This window comes from Amia ocellicauda, chromosome 1 (genome assembly GCF_036373705.1).
Source record: "Amia ocellicauda isolate fAmiCal2 chromosome 1, fAmiCal2.hap1, whole genome shotgun sequence".
NCBI classification, from domain to species: domain Eukaryota; kingdom Metazoa; phylum Chordata; class Actinopteri; order Amiiformes; family Amiidae; genus Amia; species Amia ocellicauda.
Window position 1 is genome coordinate 39,169,548 of NC_089850.1, and position 20,164 is coordinate 39,189,711.

Consider the following 20,164-nt stretch of genomic DNA (forward strand, 5'->3'; position numbering starts at 1 on the left):
TAATCTATGCAAAATATTCATGACTTCTCCTTGGTTAGAATCAAAGCTCCCAGTATTATTAAATTAAGAGATGCCTGGAAGGGCTTGAACAGTAAAATGTAGCAAAGTATTTTTCCGTATCTTTCCCTTCTTTGTCTTTTAAATGCCATACCCAATTTATACCTCATCACTGCAGCTTAAAGCGAATGGATGATAGATACATGTCACCCAGTCGGTCTAGCCACAGTGTCTTCAGCTCATATGGGCCCAATCACCGCTGGAGTGTCCTAGTGCAGAGTTAAGGCAACATAGCACTCAGCTCGGCCTGCTTTGCTTCACAGGGCAGGTGACGGCAGAAGGCTGAGAGGTAAATTAAGGACTGTCGGTGTTCCCCTAATCCTCCCCTAAGGGCTGGAGAGCACAGAGTTGAATGGGCACTTCAAGAGACACCCTGCCAATGTCACTTATTCTTTGTTTTCCAGACTGTACAGTACGGGTCTCATGACTCCTCTAACACCACATGACTTTCTATGATATCACACATACGTTTATTTAATTATAAATGTAAAGATTATTAGGCTGTGATTTGGCTATCCCTGTAGGATGAACTATTTAAATCAACCTTATTTTGTAGGGACCTTTCAATGACCTCAACCTGACCTTTAGTCAATACAAACAATAATTATTTCTCCTGAAGTAATTATTTTGCCATTTTCATTTTTTTATTGATCCCTGGTGACCAACACATTGTGGGTGTATGGAGAATGCCGGGATGATTTGCAGATTACATATAATCTTCAATGGATTCAAAATACAGTAGGCTATGATAACATATAGGTATAATAATAATAATAATAATAATAATAATAATAATAATAATAATAATAATTGGGGTGGGGGTGCATTTTATGTTTGTACATATCACTCAGATTTAAGAGTAATGGGCAGCTATATTTGACAAATTATGTAAATCAATAAATAAGCAACTAGATTACAAAAAATTATAGGCCTATATATATGGGAAGCCACATACCAGCAATATGAAATGACACCTGAATTCCAAGTAATTTCTAATGATATTAAATGCAAGTCATTAGGTTCTGCAGAACATTTAAATTAATACATTTTAAAGCCTTTCGAATGTATTTTGTGATGCTTGCAAGATATACAGATATAAAAACCTACTTCTCAATTAGTATGACTAAAGGCCTTGTAAAAAGCAAATGCTTCCCGGTAAACACTACATGACTGTAATCCAAGATATTAACCATATAACCATATAAATTTTGCATTTAAGCATCAACCCCTAAAATCAACTAATTGAATTTTCCCTTATAATATATATATATGCATGTATACATTCAGAGATGGGATTTTTCTGGATATGGACAAAATGCATATTTAAAATTAAGGAATTCAGGTTAATGTAACACACTACATGCTTTAACTCTTGGTTTCAGACCATAAAGATTAATCAGAATCAATTATGCAAACTATAAAGTATAGGCACAGACATGTATAGCTTTAACCTTTGAAACTGGCACCTTTCACAGCTGGTCTTAAGAACAAAATATAGCATTTACGACACCCACAATATAGGAACTGAAGGGAGAATGTAAGATTCATCTTTAGAGCAGTCAAGATTTTCTAAATTTCTAAATTTTGAAAGGTTTGCATATTAAATAGCTATAGAAATATTTTCTTTACAAAAAATACAAAAAATATTCTCCAAACATTCATAAAATGTTCAATTGCAATTAAAATTGTCTTGGAGAGAGAGAGAGCAAGAGAGATAAATTAAAACTACTTCTTTTGTATTTCCAAAATGTACAAAAATTATTCCATTTAATTCCTCAGTAGAATTATGCCACTTTTATAAAGAAAATTACAGTAACCACAAATTGCTCCCAACAATTCCAATACTTCTTAGCTTGACCACTTTAAAATCAGACTTCTCTGAGATTATAAATATAACTTTTTTATAGCTCTGTTATTACGTACTGTGAATGGAGAGAGCGGGCCAATCTTGTGGCTGTAGCGCCGGATCGCTTCTCTGATGTGGGCGGGCTGGATGGCATTGCTTTGAGCCTCTAGACCACAGGCTGCAGCACTCTGCAACAGAAAAACACATAAATTGTTGCTAAATCAAAAACATTGCTTTATGCGCTCCTCTGCACAACAGGCCAACAATACACACACACACGGAAGAAAAAGAAAAGGAAAAAAAGCAAGAAAAACAAGACCTCGAGAAGAACACAGCAAATACATTTTGTGACAAATTTCATTAAGTCCACAGAATTATGAAGCTGGATGTATGACCATTCAAAGACTTTAGTCTCGCATAATAGAAACCAGAAATTGAAAGGTTTCCCTGCCCCCCCTTCTCTCTCCGTCTCTCTCTGAGATGTAAATTAATATATAAACATTTTCCTCCTGGAAATTTAAGAATTTAATACTTTTTTTTCCAATTCCAAGTCAAGACTGTCAAACCATATTATTATTATTACAATTATTATTGATATATGTATATTTTAAATTATCTATTTTTAATCATGTTTATGGTATGGTATCACATACTTTTAATAAGTAACATTTTATTCCTCTTTAACAACTGCCATTTCTCCAAAGCAAAATGTTAATATATGCACATATATTTGTGTTTATGTATTAATTTATTGTTTAGAAATTACATAAAAAGGAACAAAATATTCCTCAAAATTGAAATAAAAAACATTTTAGTTATTTTTTATTTTATATTTGTCTCCAACAATGCAAGCAGGCCGCATTGTATGAAGACCTGCAGTGGTTATCTATTGCCAACATTTCAACTTTTGTGTATTTTAGAAAAGGCATGCGCAGCTACACTGACTACATCACTTATAATTCTTTAAGCTACTCTTTTCACAAGCATTCAATTAATTCATTCTCTATACATTTCAGCTGAAATATGTGGACATATTAAAAGCATTTGCAATATGACAAAAATGTGCACAACAGTATTGTATCATGAATCCTGGTTAATCCACTATAATCCCTCTTCAACCAATGTGGTCTGTTAAGATATACCCCACATCTCAATGCCTCACTTCTGCTTGGAATTAATTCATAAAATACAGCAGAGAAATTTATGAGATGGCTGAGATCCCTGTGCCGGATGTTATGTGCATCTCCATATTAAACACAGACTACACTAAAGAAAAAAGAGACTAACAAAACTATGCAGATTGCAAACAAACCAAAGAAATGTACATTTAGTGTTTTATCGACAGGAACTAGCTGCTCAATAAATCAAACAGAACATGATGTATTTGTATAAAACTTTTTTCTTGCATCGTTTAAGGAAAAAAAAAGTTCAGATGGTTGTATTTTTCCTTAGTAACATTACAATTTCAAAAAAGTATTCCTGATATTTATACTTAACATATTTTATAAAATATCAGTTGGATTCCAGATGTACTGTATGTACCAGCAGTGTAATTTGCATTAATCTTTTTTGTTTTGTGTCTTATTCTGACGGCCACCTGATTACCTGTTGCTCATTGCCTTGTTTATAAACATTACAATAAATAAATAAATAAATAAATAAATAAATATTTAAAATAAACTAGTTGCACCATGATTCCTCCACCACCCCCAACCTCAATATGAAAAAACCTAACATTCGCCAATAACATGGAACCTTAGGGAAGGATTCATTCTAAACATTGACACACCTGCTAATAAACTACATTCCTGCACTTGATAGCAGTAATACTTATGAGTAGTGAAAAAACATTTGATCACCAAAGATCGACTCATATTTATATATATATATATATAATGTAGTATATACAGTACTGTGCAAAAATTTTAGGCAAGTGTGAAAAAACACTGTAAAGTAAGAACGCTTTCAAAAATGGACATGTTAATAGATTATATTTATCAATTAAATAAATGCAATGTGAGTGAACAAAGGAAAAATCTACATCAAATCCATATTTGGTGTGACCACCCTTTGCCTTCAAAACAGCATCAATTCTTCTAGGTACACTTGCACAATTTTTGAAGGAACTCGGCAGGTAGGTCGGCCCAAACATCTTGGAGAACTAACCACAGTTCTTCTGTGGATTTAGGCAGCCTCGGTTGCTTCTCTCTCTTCATGTAATCCCAGACAGACTTGATGATGTTTGGGGTCGTTGTCATGCTGCAGTATAAAATTGGGGCCAATCAGATGCCTCCCTGACGGTATTGCATGATAGATTAGTATCTGCCTGTACTTCTCAGCATTGAGGAGACCATTCATTCTAACCAAATCCCCAACTCATTTGCAGAAATGCAGCCCCAAAGGATCCTCCACCATGCTTCACTGTTGCCTGCTGACACTCATTTGTGTACCGCTCTCCAGCCCTTCGGCAAACAAACTACTTTCTGGTACAGCCAAATATTTCAAATTTTCAGTACAGAGCACCTGCAACTATATACATAAACACCATAAACACATTCCGTAGCAAGCAAGTCCCTGCACGTGCTTCAATAAAGTCAACAAAAACTGTTGAAATGTAAAATATAATGCACTTTGCATCCTTTACACTACTAGGCATTTATAACAGTAAACTATTGCACATTTGACTTTTTTTTTTTTGTTGATTCTTTGTTAATAATCTCAATGAAGCATTTTAACTGTAAAATTTCTGTTTCAAGAAAATTAAAGGGGAACTCCACTGAAAACCCATAATTTCTCAGGTTATTCTATAAGTAGAAACATATTCCGTGGAGTGAGTTTTTCATGTCCAGCTCATTCTATGTACCAGAAATCAGAGATCTAGAAATATGCCATGACGTCACAAGGGTGCCACCTCTGGAATCAATGGGGAAAATCAGAAAAGTCACAAAAATCATTGAAACATTACATGTTATGCACGTTCGATGGCCCCATCACACTATTTTTCCGAAAGAACCATCAGTTTGTAGTCAAAAAAAGTTTATTTCATCACCCAGAACTGTCGCTATTATTTTACATGATTATTTGATTCAAGGACTGCCGTGTCAGCTACAGTGGAGTGTGAACTCCAAAGGGGAATCCCTGCACCTGCGCAGTTTGCACTCTGCTTGAAACATGCGCCTTTACCGGCAAAGTTTTGGATGAAAATCAACACTGTCCAATCACGTTATATGCGGAATCACATTATATCGAATCGCATTGTAACGAGTTTTAGCTGTCAGGGTCTCATATATCTCATTGCTTTAAAATAACAAACACAAACAATAAGCAACATCATAACACTGCCCTTAAATAAAACTCTGACATCTGCCTTTTAAGCAGTGTGCTAACTTATTCAAAATAAGGAACAATGTTTCTGAACTGCAGTAAAGTTAAAATTATGAACAATAAGGTATTCAAAGTAAAACGTAAAACAACCATTTCAGTTGAATACATGTAGGATTTAACTCCGTAAGTAAACAGTAATTTCTTTAAGAAAATAGGACTGCTTGTTAAATTTCTAATATTTCTCTCCTGTCTTTGAACCTTAACACCGCTTTCATTTCCTTCATCAATCATCAGCGTAACCCTTATTTACATATTGCCCACAACCGTGCCATCTTGTCTCATTAGCATATTCATGACCATGGCGGCTTCCGCCTATAAGACACACACCGCGTGTAGCCTAACAATCATATCTGAAAGATTTGCCAACCATACAATAGCCACAATTACTATATTCTGTGATCAATTAATAATCCCTTTAACCCAGAGCCATTTTACCTGAAATCAAGAAGTTCTGTTCAGATCCACACACATACAAGGCTTGGTTCACATTAGCATTTGTATATATTAAAGGTGAATGTCCTTGTGCTATCCAGTGTGTGGAAAAGGCTGCAATTGCAGCTGCAATAATGAAATGCTGCGGGAGGCTGCAAATGCAGTAACTATAATCAAAAGGTTTCCAAATAACATTAGCCTTTATAGGTGCCACACGTGTGTATATATACACACACACACACACACAAACATACATTCATACTACTGTTTATCTTAAAAACTAAACTTAACATTTTCCCTGAAGTCTAAATAAAAAACTGTTCCGTTTTTCAGTGACAGAACAAAGAGCAGTGGGGAAAAATGTTCTTAATGTATCCTCATGTGGATAACATAAAAACAAACACTCCTTGGTAAATTCATTTTATTCAGATGCTGTGTGAATTGAAGTACAAAAGAGAAAATTACAAGATAGCTGACTATAATAATATTATGGTGCCTATAGTTGGTATTTTTTCTTTTAAAGCTTTACTAAATAAAGTCCAGACATTTGCAACAATTCCAAAATCAATACTCTTTCAAGTGGGTCACTTGTTCGTTTCCATATTTCCCTGGTATATTTTCTTTATTTCAGAGAAGACATTGTGGTAAAAATAAATAAATAAATAAAGAAATTGCATGAGCTCGTATTGTAAACATTTATGGAAGTAAGTCAATCACTTTTCTATCCATAAGGGGCATTAGAGAAAGAAAAAAATATATTTATACAAACACATTCTAATTCTTATAATTAGAATTGATTATTGAATTTTTATCTAATTTATTTATAAAATATATTAATAGAATCCATTTAATGTATTCATACATTTTATAGTTAGTTATTAGCAAAGGCTCACTGGCGCATGAATATGACAGAGGGGTTTCTTCAAAGCGTTCGTAAACCAACCTTCTTTCTCTTCCTCTGTTTCAGCTTACTGCTGGTTTCCTGGCCCAGCCCCCCATTACCCAGAGCCAGCGTGTGGGGTTTGCCCAGGAGCTGAGCGCTGGACACGGGGGGAGTGGGAGTAGAGGGGGGGGTGTTCTCAGGAGAATCTGGGTTGCTCTTCACAGCCGCTGTTTGTCCCTGAAGATGTACCTGTGAAGTGAAAGAGATACTTTAAAACCTGTCCATACATACAGCAGTACGTACATTTACAATTAACTGTCATTTCCCCTTGTTTTTTTCAGTCTGTATTATTTATGTCTCCTGTATTTTAATTTTACATTAACACATCTAGTGTAGATTGGTTATAATTGTGATTCTGGGTGGATATGGTATAATAAGCCATTTGCTGATATTGGTTAATCTCTTATTCTTTCAATTGGTTTCTTTGGAGTGGCTTGATTTGTTTTAGGACTGAAAGATAAGTTTGGACACTTATTGAGACTTACTTCTGAATTCAGAAGGATCTGTGCAACGAGAAGGCTAATATTCCAAAGAAGCTTAATTCACTCGTAAGACTTTCACTTTGATTTGTACATTTTGTACAATTAAATATTTCCTCTTTAACAATAGAAAATATGGATTTATCAGATACAGCTGAAGTGGAGTGACCACTCAAATTCAACACAATAACATAAAAATGCTTTGAATGGCAAACTGGGCCCAAATTGCCACTGTTAACAGCAGAACGGGCCAGTTGTGCTCGGCAAACAGAATCCATCGTTCTGGCGCCACTCGTTCAATATTGCCCTCCCACGTGGTCCTTCTACTGGCAGCTAATCACAAAATGTGGATCAGAACCTGTGAGGTACAGACCTCAGGACTAACCTGAACCCTGCTCTGCCAATGGGATTCATTTACTGGATGAGCTGCTCAGAAGCCCCAACCTTAACATAAACTAGCCCAGCAAAATGTGCAATACGTTTTTGGTTTCAGCTAAGACAGATCCCACAACACAACACAAAACAAACTCGAATCTGGCAGTCTCACTCAGCGAGAACTAAAAAGCAGCGATAGCAGTACAGAGAGATTGGATGAGCTTGCAGAATTATAGTAAATAGCTCTGATGGTAAATGCTGGTGCAGATCCTAAATGAGGTCTTTACTGTTCTGTGTCTTCTGTCACAAGCAAAAACTAAAATCATAAACATTAAACAAAACAAGCCGATCAATGTAAAAGATGTTACCTCTGTGGTTGAATTGTGGTATTGAATGAAAGTTGCTGATATTGCATGTCTGAAGGGATCTCCTGCTTTTGGTGTCATGTCTTGTTTCACTAAGAGTGCGAGGTCCACTACCTAGAAACGGACAGGGAAACAAACAAACAAGAAAGGTTTGCTGGGCTAACTAAATATATAAGCATAAATAGTACAGGCTATATAAACATGTTAACAAACATTCTTTGACGTACTAAAAAAAAATGACATTATTCGTTTCATTGATCGAAAGTGGGAATCTCCATCACAACATCTTTCACAGAAATCTTTCAACTAACGTCTATGAAATTACTAACAGCTTCTCTTGACCCCAGACTTATAATGCTAACATTTTACACAGTCACAAGGGAACTGTCAAGATTAAAATCTCGAGCTAGACCACGCCTGGGCATGTTGCACAGGAGGCTGTCTTTTCTTTTTCTCAGTAACCTAAAGATTAAGGCAGCTTGAGGCGAGTGCATAAACAGATAACAAAAGAAAAATAAATTATCATTAAAATCTAGTTAAGCTATTGCTGTTGTCTACACTTAGGTCATTCTAAAATACTAGCTGATACATGTGTAAAGACAAAAAATGTAACTAATCTTTAAGGTAATGTCTAGATAATCCCCATGATCCAATGCAGGTTCATAAAGTTAACAGTTTGAACTCATTTTCAAATATGGATATTCTATCCAATACTACTAGCTGTAAATAACTGTAACCACATCAGTGGGAAACACTGAGTTGTAACTACATATACAATTATAGAGTTTTATCTGTGTTGTAATTCTAACAGCTTTGTCTATACCTCCAAATCTATAATAACATACCAGAGAAATAAAATTAGGCTGAACTTTTTTTGTATATAATCTAGAAAACATGTCAACAGGGGGTACTAAAGGTATCCTTTGTAAGCCTAATTGGTTTAAATAAATTTGCAGTGAACCACACAATATTATAGGGTTTATTTTATTGCAGGCTTATTTAAGGGAAAATAAGTGACAATTACACAAATGAAACAATTGTTTCCGGGAAATGGTACATTTCTTCTGATATCTGTGCCTCTTGAAGGGGAACTACGCTCTGACAACCTCAAGTAATTGTATACTGCTAAGTGTACCAACCGCATCATGATTAATGCACAAGAAACTTGAGTTTCTCCAGTTGCTGAGTTTCAGCAGAGCAACTGGAATATGACATACCTGAGCCACAGTCTCATACGCCAAGTAAGACAGGATTTCCATGGCAACAGCATTGGGCTTCACCTCCATACTACTGCAGTCTAGCCATTCCCGAAACTTTGATGCCTTTTTGGCTGTGGGTGAGAAAGAAAAAAATATTAAAATTACAGAAAATATTAATTATATTAAAATTGGCGAGTGTCACTCATTTTACAGAGTGGAAGAATAGATGCAATACATTTTGGGCAAATGTGCGAAACCTGCGGGGTCCCATTATGGGAAAAACTAAGAGATTAAGAAGTTTGTAGTATAAAATAAAAAGTGCTAAAACAATAAAAAATATTTTGCACAATTACCACTTGAAATAGTATTTGTCTATACTAATACTAATATAATATAATACCACAACTCCAAAACTGCAAATCAGCTGGTTGTGAAACATTTTTCTTGTGCTGCTTTCTGTTCAGGTCACAAGCATGTTTAATAAAACAAAGAGGTGCATCATCATCTAATCTACACTGAAGAGTAGGAAACAAATCTCACAGCTTGTTCCTCACTCTTCCCAAAGCCCCCACTTGCCCACCCCAACGAGTATTACCGTGATGACAAGAACTGTGAAAATTGTATGTGCTGCACTTAAACCAAGTGTCCATAAACATCAAAGACAAAATGTTCCACAACACAGACAAGAAGATTGTCTTCTACTGTGCTTTTGATTCTTAATTAAATTAAAAGCAATAGAAGAAGCAGAAAGAAGAGGAGGAGAAGAATGATAATAACAAGAAGCAGATTTATTCCAAAGTTGTTATGGTTCACCAGCTGACATTTAACAAACAGATGCTATTTTTAAACGACTGGTCAGATGATTACATTAAAAATACATTGTCGAAAGGGACAATAGTAAATTTGTCATCTGTTCAAAACAATAAATCCACTATCATATTTTTTTCTGTGACTTGATTAACCTTTTGTTTGGTGGTCATGTGCTCACTAGTAATGTTTTTAATAGCCTCTTCAATCTCTTAACCTTTGACCTTGGCTCTTAGTCACCACTCGGCAGCATCTGGAGTGAAGGTTGGGTGCAGGATCAAGCTTGTTAATTTACAGTCTGTTATTGTCACGGGCTACAAACACTTCCAGTAAGTAGGTTTGTGTGCTGGTAAAGCTTTCATTCTGTCAGCATGTTATTAGTGTAGGAATGCAGTGTGCCGCCCAGAGCTGGTGTTTCGTGAATAGATCCCACAGCAGGAGAGGACGGAGCCTTTTAACAAGTGCCTCTGAGAAAGTCGCTTTCAGGCCTAAATTTAGATCCTAACACGTTGCTGTCAGTTGACTAAGCTGAGAAGTGGGACAGCATATTATCACAGCATTTTGGTTTTCTGATTTAAGTTTTGTCTTCAGATTTCTAGTTACAACATTGACCTCTTTCACAATAAATGTTTTATATACTCTTATATAGATTAAATGCATTTTTCTGTTCTCTTCTGTTTCTTTCTATATAGGGTATAGGAGACTTTAAATGCTGATATATCTTATGAAAAAGAAAAAATGCTGATATATTTTTTATGAAAAAGAAAAATGAATACATGTGTCTATCTGTTTAATACTGGATAGATAGTTGTTTGTGTGTGTGCGTGTATGTGTGAGAGAGACAAAGTATGGGAGCTATTTTATTTTTAAGGGGAGGGTAACATGCTTTGAAATACACTGCAACTTTTTCTCCTTATGATATGAAGCATTTCTGAAGAAAACTGGTCAGAAAACACCCCGGAGTGAGGGACAGGAATCATGGCTGATTCACACAGGCCTTGCATATGGAAATGTCAGAACGCTGGAAGCTGGCGATGAGAGAGTAACCTCAATCTCCAGTCACGTTATAATTGTGTCATTTATCAAAAAACAAAACAAAACTACAAAAAAATCTAGAAAGCAATGATGACAACTGTAATTTATTCCAAAGACATTATAGAATCCTTGTTGTTCAAGATCAACAATAGAACTGTTTGATATAACGCTCACTAAACAGAGAAACTCAAAAGCCCTCTCTGTGAGGCCTTAAGTGGCACTTCACTGGATGAAACTCTTAACTTTTAAAGTTGAAGCTAATCTCCCTCCCCCTTGATGAAAAACAAAAGTTCAAAACATTTTTCATAATTTCTAAATTAAGCTATCCATGTTTTCTTTCTTTAAAATGTAAATATTAATCGAAACCAGATCATTATTTTCCCTTCATAAGTGTAGTTTCATGTCACATTTTTATACTCACAAAAGCTCAGTTGTCGACTTTCGCAAAATTCACTGTACTGAGCCGAGTCCATCGCTCTTGTCTGTTTTTCAGCCCTCTAGATAATAAAAGACAATGAAAAAAGAAAATTGTTAACATTTCTGTATGTCCGTTGCCTTTTTTTCTATATTCAAAGTTTCCATCATGTTCCAGAGGTCTTTGTGCTCTCATTATTCAAATCTCACCTGAGATCATGTTCTCTGAGCTTTTCTAACGCGATTCTTTTTTAAAGGGATATTTTTTCCTTTAATACTCTTTCAGATCACTACCGACTTCTTAACTCGTTAGCCTCCCTTCATCTTCCTTTTCATTTCTGTGGCACCTTGTTTTGAAGGAAGTTTAAAATGACTCTCCAGGACACAAATGTTGGCAAAACCATCTAATCATCTGCAATCATTTGGGGATCCTATCAAGTAAGCAAAGCTTTTATATATAACATTGATAGTCTTATATGAACCCTTCCAATACAAAGGGATCATCTACAATTCATTTATTTTGATATTGTCATGGTAAATGTCATCTATCTAATCACTGTAGCCTGAAGAGGTTAATCTTTCTTAATGGTGAGATGACAAACAACATTTTCTACAATGTAAGGACACAAGACACAATGAGTTCTCATGTATAACCTGGATCAAACAGTATTCTTGTGTGTGTGTGTGTGTGTGTGTGTGTGTATACAAAGCATGTCTGACACATTGCTGAAAGGCATCCATACCGATTGCTTTACACAGCTTTTCCATGCACCTGGCCAATGAAAAGAATGCCCCTACTGTTTATGAGCAGCAGCAGCCGTGGTGTTATCGTGCAGACGATCTTTGCTTTAATCAGGTGCATGCTAGAGGAATACCATTATCCATATCAAAGCTTCCTAAACACTTTTTTTCTTGCTCCTCAAAGGGTTTTTTGTTCAATCCTTTGGCACTTTGTAAAAAAACATTTACAGTAAGAGTGTTTAATTTATTAGATAATAAGCATGCATTGTACTCAAAACACCCCAGGCCTTACTATTATTAATGACTTAACATGACAAATAATACTTTTCTGTAGTGTCTAAGTGCCTAAGCTTTTAGCAATTACAGAAAAATAATAGTGCTTATATTATAACCTGGCTGATTTAAGAGAAAGGTATTTCTTAAAACAAATCAACAAAAAAACCTTATCACACCACAAAGTGTTTTTTGTCTGTTTTTCGTTTAGTTTTTTTTTCCCCACCAGGCTCCCTTGATACTAAGTTACCACACCTCAGAAAGTAACTCACTTTAAAAGTGGTCTACCACTGCTGTCCTTAATGTTGTTCCCTAAACACCTTGATAATTTAAAAGTGTCTTAATAAGGAGCAGTTTATTTAATAACAACACCTGACAAAACATCTGAAGGGACCCACAAGGAAAGTCTAAAACTGAATGAAGAACTGCAAATGGATTAATGAGTTCTGTACAACAGCAGCAGTTAAATGTGGCATGGCGTGTACACAAAAACATTATTAACACTTAAGGCTGATAAACCATGAATCTGTACTCAGTTTGTAGGGTGACCCTACAAAACCATCCAGCCCTTGAGCAAAGAGAGATAATATCCTGGGAGTACATTAATCTGCTCCTCTTCATGCTTGGGGATGGTAGCACAATGCTGAAACATACTTTTAAGTTAAATTCTTTCTTTCACATTTTGCAAAAGACAGAGAATAAATGTGCTTTTTGCAAATAAGTTGTTGTTTCAAGGGATTACAATTGCAGTTTAGCTTTAAAGATTTGATATAAATACATATACTCACACGTACATTCTGCATCTTTCATGGAATGTATATATATATATATATATATATATATATATATATATATATATATATATATATATATATGGATATATTGACTTTACTAGCAAAACTATTAGAAGAACAGAACAGAATTTTGTATAGGTATGAACTAAAGCAACAGAACAAAGAGCAGCATGAGACGTGCTAGGTGTACCTCCAGCTCATTAAACCAAGCCAAGCTCTTCGTTCACCAATCTTAACAAAAGCATATTAAAACCCAGAGTGCAGAAAGAGGAGATGTATGTGTCGGCAAGATGTTCTCTCAAGTCATCTACACTGTACATGGCCTACACAAAGAATTCTCCATCTACTGGGGCCCTCAAAATCCTTGCCACCTGGTACAAGTCTGCATTTCTGAAAGAAAACTGAGTGCTATTCTATGGGCTCAAATTAGCGCAATAAGTAACGAATTCAAAATAAAAAACATTGTAATCCAAAAAAAAAAGTTGAGAAAAAAATGATGTTGAGATCAAAAATAAAACAATCGAAAGCAAAATGTATAGAATTGTAAAAAAAAAAAAAAAAAAAGCAAAAGCAAAAAAAAGAAAGAATGTGAACGCAAATAATGTTAAATCGATGTTAAAACTCGACCTGATTGAGTCCATTTCACTGACACGCTCGCCTGGAGTCCCTGTCTTTGGCTGCGGTGCTGCAGTCATTGCTTTCACTGCCAGTTTCTTTGCTTTCTTTTTTTTTTCCGTTTACGAGTTTTGGCGCTGTTTTGCCCTGAGATTTACACGGAGGCATGGATCCTGGGTCTCCATTGGTCCATTGGTCCAGTAGGTTTGAGTGACGGTTCTTCCTAACCCAATAAGTGATCAGGGTGGGCTGGTCTGACAGTCACAACACATCTTTGACTTCACCACTGACTTTCTACATATTACATGTGTTTATTTCATACAGCCTTTATTCTCATCTTTATCAATGGCGCCAGTAATTTTGTAGGTGACTGTGCATATATATATATATATACAGTGAGGGAAAAAAGTATTTGATCCCCTACTGATTTTGTACGTTTGCCCACTGACAAAGAAATGATCAGTCTATAATTTTAATGGTAGGTGTATTTTAACAGTGAGAGACAGAATAACAACAAAATAATCCAGAAAAACGCATTTCAAAAAAGTTATAAATTGATTAGCATGTTAATGAGGGAAATACGTATTTGACCCCTTCGACTTAGTACTTGGTGGCAAAACCCTTGTTGGCAATCACAGAGGTCAGACGTTTCTTGTAGTTGGCCACCAGGTTTGCACACATCTCAGGAGCGATTTTGTCCTCCTCTTTGCAGATCCTCTCCAAGTCATTAAGGTTTCGAGGCTGACGTTTGGCAACTCGAACCTTCAGCTCCCTCCACAGATTTTCTATGGGATTAAGGTCTAGAGACTGGCTAGGCCACTCCAGGACCTTAATGTGCTTCTTCTTGAGCCACTCCTTTGTTGCCTTGGCTGTGTGTTTTGGGTCATTGTCATGCTGGAATACCCATCCACGACCCATTTTCAATGCCCTGGCTGAGGGAAGGAGGTTCTCACCCAAGATTTGATGGTACATGGCCCCGTCCATCGTCCCTTTGATGCGGTGCAGTTGTCCTGTCCCATTAGCAGAAAAACACCCCCAAAGCATAATGTTTCCACCTCCATGTTTGACAGTGGGGATGGTGTTCTTGGGGTCATTCCTGCTCCTCCAAACACGGCGAGTTGAGTTGATGCCAAAGAGCTCGATTTTGGTCTCATCTGACCACAACACTTTCACCCAGTTCTCCTCTGAATCATTCAGATGTTCATTGGCAAACTTCAGACGGGCCTGTACATGTGCTTTCTTGAGCAGGGGGACCTTGCGGGCGCTGCAGGATTTCAGTCCTTCACGGCGTAGTGTGTTACCAATTGTTTTCTTGGTGACTATGGTCCCAGCTGCCTTGAGATCATTAACAAGATCTTCCCGTGTAGTTCTGGGCTGATTCCTCACCGTTCTCATGATCATTGAAACTCCACGAGGTGAGATCTTGCATGGAGCCCCAGACTGAGGGAGACTGACAGTTATTTTGTGTTTCTTCCATTTGCAAATAATCGCACCAACTGTTGTCACCTTCTCACCAAGCTGCTTGGCGATGGTCTTGTAGCCCATTCCAGCCTTGTGTAGGTCTACAATCTTGTCCCTGACATCCTTGGACAGCTCTTTGGTCTTGGCCATGGTGGAGAGTTTGGAATCTGATTGATTGATTGCTTCTGTGGACAGGTGTCTTTTATACAGGTAACGAGCTGAGATTAGGAGCACTCCCTTTAAGAGAGTGCTCCTAATCTCAGCTCGTTACCTGTATAAAAGACACCTGGGAGCCAGAAATCTTGCTGATTGATAGGGGATCAAATACTTATTTCCCTCATTAACATGCAAATCAATTTATAACTTTTTTGAAATGCGTTTTTCTGGATTTTTTTGTTGTTATTCTGTCTCTCACTGTTAAAATACACCTACCATTAAAATTATAGACTGATCATTTCTTTGTCAGTGGAAAACGTACATAATCAGCAGGGGATCAAATACTTTTTTCCCTTACTGTATGTATGTATGTATGTATGTATGTATGTATGAGTGTTTCTTAAACATAAACTGGGAAATCACATGCTCTTAATGAATACGATGCCCCTCCATTTGCCTCTTGCTAAATGATGTGAGCTCCATCAGTCTGGCGCTGTTATCTGAGGACCTGAATTAAAGTGCTCATGCAGGTTAAATGAATATGAACATGATATTAAACATGTTACTGTGCACGTAGCAGGTGAATCCTCAGTGCTGTGTGGGGGGAGGATATTTTGAAGAAGGCGGTGGGATCCAGTGTGGGGATTTTTCAGCTTTTGACTGCAGGTCTCTGCACACACAGGATGTTTAAGGAGTTGCTGAATCAGCACTGCTGTTGAAACCAAGACAATCAATCACCATCCCACACAGAATCACCCAGACCAGCCCACCCTGCTCACTGATTAGGTTAGGAAGAACCGTCACTCAAACCCACTGGACCAATGGAGACCCATGATCCACACCTCCCTGTAAATCCCGCCCTCATGGCAAAACAGTGACAAAACTCATTAACGAAAAAAACAAACTGAAAGCAAAGAAACTGGTGGTGAAAGCAAAGATTGCAGCATCGCAAGCAAAGATAGGGACTGCAGGCGAGTGCGTCAGAGTTTTGCTTTCGATTTTTTTTACAATTCTATACATTTTGCTTTCGATTGTTTTATTTTTGATCTCAACATCAATTTTTTCTCTACTTTTTTTTTTGGTCACGATATTTTTGTTTTTGAATTCATTACTTATGGCGCTAATTTGAGTGCATACTATTCCCATTATATCATATGAACATGCATGAACTGCAATTAGAGCAGCACATGAAAGATCAATGGATGTATGATGTTGTTGGCAAGACAAACAGCTTTGCCTCCATTTGTTTGTCTACCTTCCTCAGAGACCAACCCTCTCGGAGATCCCCCGCAGGTTAGAGATTCTTGTGGAGACTGTCAGCTAGAATTAACTAAGCATTTCAATTTAAACTCCTGTCTGAATTTATTAGTGCTAGTGTCAAGTCTTGGGCTGGCACCTGTAATGAAATATTTCCTGACTCTTGGACCACTTTGATTCTTTAGGAAAATTACAACTAGCTGTAAATTCGCTAGACGTATTTTAATGCAAGTCGTAAAGCCTGCTTAAGGTTTATGACTAACTTTTTCTGAAGTTTAAAGCTGCTTGTTTTTAATAGCTGTAAGTCATGAAATGTGTCGAGACCAAAGTTCCACTGGTTACATCTGAGAGGGGCCACCAATCTTACCCACTCGATAGTTTCAGAGCAGTCTGTACTGTCAGAGCTCAATGAAAGAAATACTGAATGCGGACTGAGCCCAACCAACTGAAAATACACAACATCCGTAATCATAAAAATTAAAAATTGCTGCCTTTTTTGGAATGTATGACTTTCTTATATTCTGATACATACATATATATATATATATATATATATATATATATATATATATATAAAGTCATACCACATATAAAGTAACTGAAGCATGAAGATATGCTACTGTAAATACTTTCAAAAGAAAATCTGACTTGAACAGAACATCAAGAATATCATATGAACACAGACCACTCTATAGACATTTAAAAGCACATTTAAAATAAACAGCTGGCAATTCATGGCAAACAGCAGGCTTCATCCACATTAACTCACTTTAGTGACAATTACAGTAATTCAACAGGCCTGCCGAATCCAATGCCGTAATTGTTGGGTTTTGGTGCATTGCCCCGAGAGCACACTGCGTGCCACATTTATCATTTTGAACTCTACCCCTGCATTCAGCTTCCAAGTAATGTCTAGCTTAAACTTCTCATTGAAGAACTTTGTGGTGCATTGACACATAATGACATTAATGCCAGGATATCCACACTGTATATGCACCAAGGCTCATAAACTTAAAATAACATACATTTTCACATTATTGAACAATCACTTTAAAAAGTAAAATAGGTTTATATTATGGTAAAGTATCTTTATGCTGAGAAACTATACAATATTTTAGTTAAAACATAAAAAACAAGATGCTTCTATTATTTATAAAAGTTTGGATTCTCAGATGAGTCTCCATAGGAGGCAGAACAATGGGGGAAAACCAGACATGGTGACAATGGTTTACAAAAATTATGCAATTTGACAAAAAATATACAGTATAGTAACTAAACATCAGAAACTGAACTGGTCACACACATTTAATTTCTGTCTTTAATCATATTTAATAAGTGTTGTCCGTATCTTATTCATGCAGACAGGTCATAGGAAAACTGAAAGCAGTTATTTCCATTTAGCCACTTTATCCAGTGAATAAGGGGTGGGGGGGGAGTAAAGTCACTGCCACAGAAGTGTTGTTTTTGTAGGCGCTAGCAGAATGAATGTCCCAGAAGTCCCAGAATAGCACCCTAAAGAGTCTTGCTGTCATCATGGGAGAAACAATGCAGATCCCACACAAGTTGACAAAGAGATTTTTAAATATTAACATCTGAACATGGTGGAGAAAGTCAGAGAAAATAGTAGTTTGTCGAGAGATCTGACAGAGTCCTTGAGATGATTGATGGCTTGCCTAAGGAAATAAAATCCATGCTGCTGACAAAGGGAACTCATCCTCGTACTTCCTAATCAGAAGTAATAAAGAGAATCCTAACGACTGCTTTCTATGACCTACATGCATGGTTTCAATACCACTGAACAACTCACTGGTATCTCAAAAGGAAAAATACATTTAAATATATATATATAAATATACCCCCCCCCAATCCCACACACACTGAACTTGAATCTTATTTTCTTATTATCTTCAATGAAAATGGATTGGGCTGGATAGGATAGGATTATTCTCTTAGTTAAAAATATATCTGTTTACATTAAATGGAGTAGGATTTCTTATAAATATATTGTAAGAAAAAATACATAAATTGTACATGCTCCCTTATTATTATGTTCTTGGTGTCATTCTGTCTCGGGCCTCTCCGCATTATACAGTTTTATACTGTCTACACTTCATTTAAAATAATTAATTGTAATTGGAAATGCTTCAGTAGAAAATTATATTACATATAATTACATATTTGCTAAATGGTTTCAAGGCATTGGTTTAAAAAAAAAAAAGATAATCTGAATACGGTAACTGTTACAGAGTAATGAAAACATTGCAATTCCATAAAACTTTGTATTGATTTGTGTCATTCAAAAACCTCAGATGCAGCAAATGGTACTCATGAGAGCTAGGAATGTGGATTGCATTATCCATCTCACAAGTATGACAATATCCTGTATTTCCTCATTTATGGAATATGAATTTCCTGACAAACAACTAGGCCTTTGCACTCTGATGATGCATCCGATTTTTATGTCCGTAAAAAGAAAGAAGAAAAGTGTGTGCCTCCCTATCTCACCGTGTACACGGAGTCCGTCATTGTCATAAGACGGAGATGCATCAGTTTTGTAACTGAAACGAGTTTGATTCGATCCGATTTTATGTGCGTTAAAAATGATGTTGACCAATGAAAAACAACATGAAGACGTGGATTGATGGAAAAGCTTATCATCTGCGTGTCTAACCTCAAAGAACTAAACAACAATGAAAATGAAGACTACTAGGACATTGAGAATAAAGGCAATATATGGCAAGCTATGGCAAGGTGCTGGGCATGAATGGTACCTACTGATGTACCTACAATTATATTCTATGGAGCTCCACAAACAAATAATTGCACACTTGTGGAGGGTGAGGCACTGGAGTAGGACAGATGTGGCTCAGCTGGTAAGAATCTTGACTCAGAGTGAGACTTACTCTTTAGGTGGTGTTGTTTAGGTCAAACTAGCACACCTGGATTCCCCACCAGGCTGTACACCGTTGGCCAAGTGCTGCCAGGGCTCCTGTTGTGTCTGTGTTAGGTGCTAACATTAGCATTAGCATAGCAGTTGCATAAGTGGGCTGAGCTGATGAACTGTTGTCAGTACCATATTAGGAGGATACAAATTTAATATAAAAAGCAAAATAAACATAAATGCATGTCAGTGTTTCAGGGTGGTTCAATTTATTTTAATGTAATTATATGACTATTATTTTTTAATAAAAACAAGATGGACACTTTTTAAATAAAAATATTTTAAGAAGGATCTTTTAGTAGTGATATTATGCATCTGTAATTTATTATTTTCCTTGATGTACTAAATGCTTTCTTGTGTAACATGACTAATTTGCACCCACCCATGACTAGTGACACAGACTGCAACAAAAGGGAGTGTGGACCCAAGAGACATTTTTTTATTTTTTTTTTACTTTGGAGAAAATACATTTGTAATTCCAAAGGAAACATAGTACATTCAGATTCATTTTCTGCAACTGAATGAATCACAAGGAAAAACAGACAGAAAATTGGGATTTTAACAATTATTCTGATGTTAACATAATAAAA

At 36.3% G+C, this 20,164-nt stretch overlaps 1 protein-coding gene across 3 annotated transcripts in view; it reads right to left on the reverse strand.

The window, feature by feature from the left end:
• supt3h (SPT3 homolog, SAGA and STAGA complex component) overlaps positions 1-20,164 on the reverse strand; it is a 174,984-nt gene that overhangs the window by 21,980 nt on the left and 132,840 nt on the right. For all 3 annotated transcript variants that reach the window (XM_066704357.1, XM_066704348.1, XM_066704365.1), the window contains 5 exons: positions 11,344-11,419; positions 9,099-9,211; positions 7,885-7,995; positions 6,663-6,851; positions 1,981-2,091 (listed from right to left, as the gene is read on the reverse strand). In XM_066704357.1, coding sequence (XP_066560454.1) covers positions 1,981-2,091; positions 6,663-6,851; positions 7,885-7,995; positions 9,099-9,211; positions 11,344-11,419 — 600 coding nt within the window. The remainder of the gene's footprint in view (positions 1-1,980; positions 2,092-6,662; positions 6,852-7,884; positions 7,996-9,098; positions 9,212-11,343; positions 11,420-20,164) is intronic.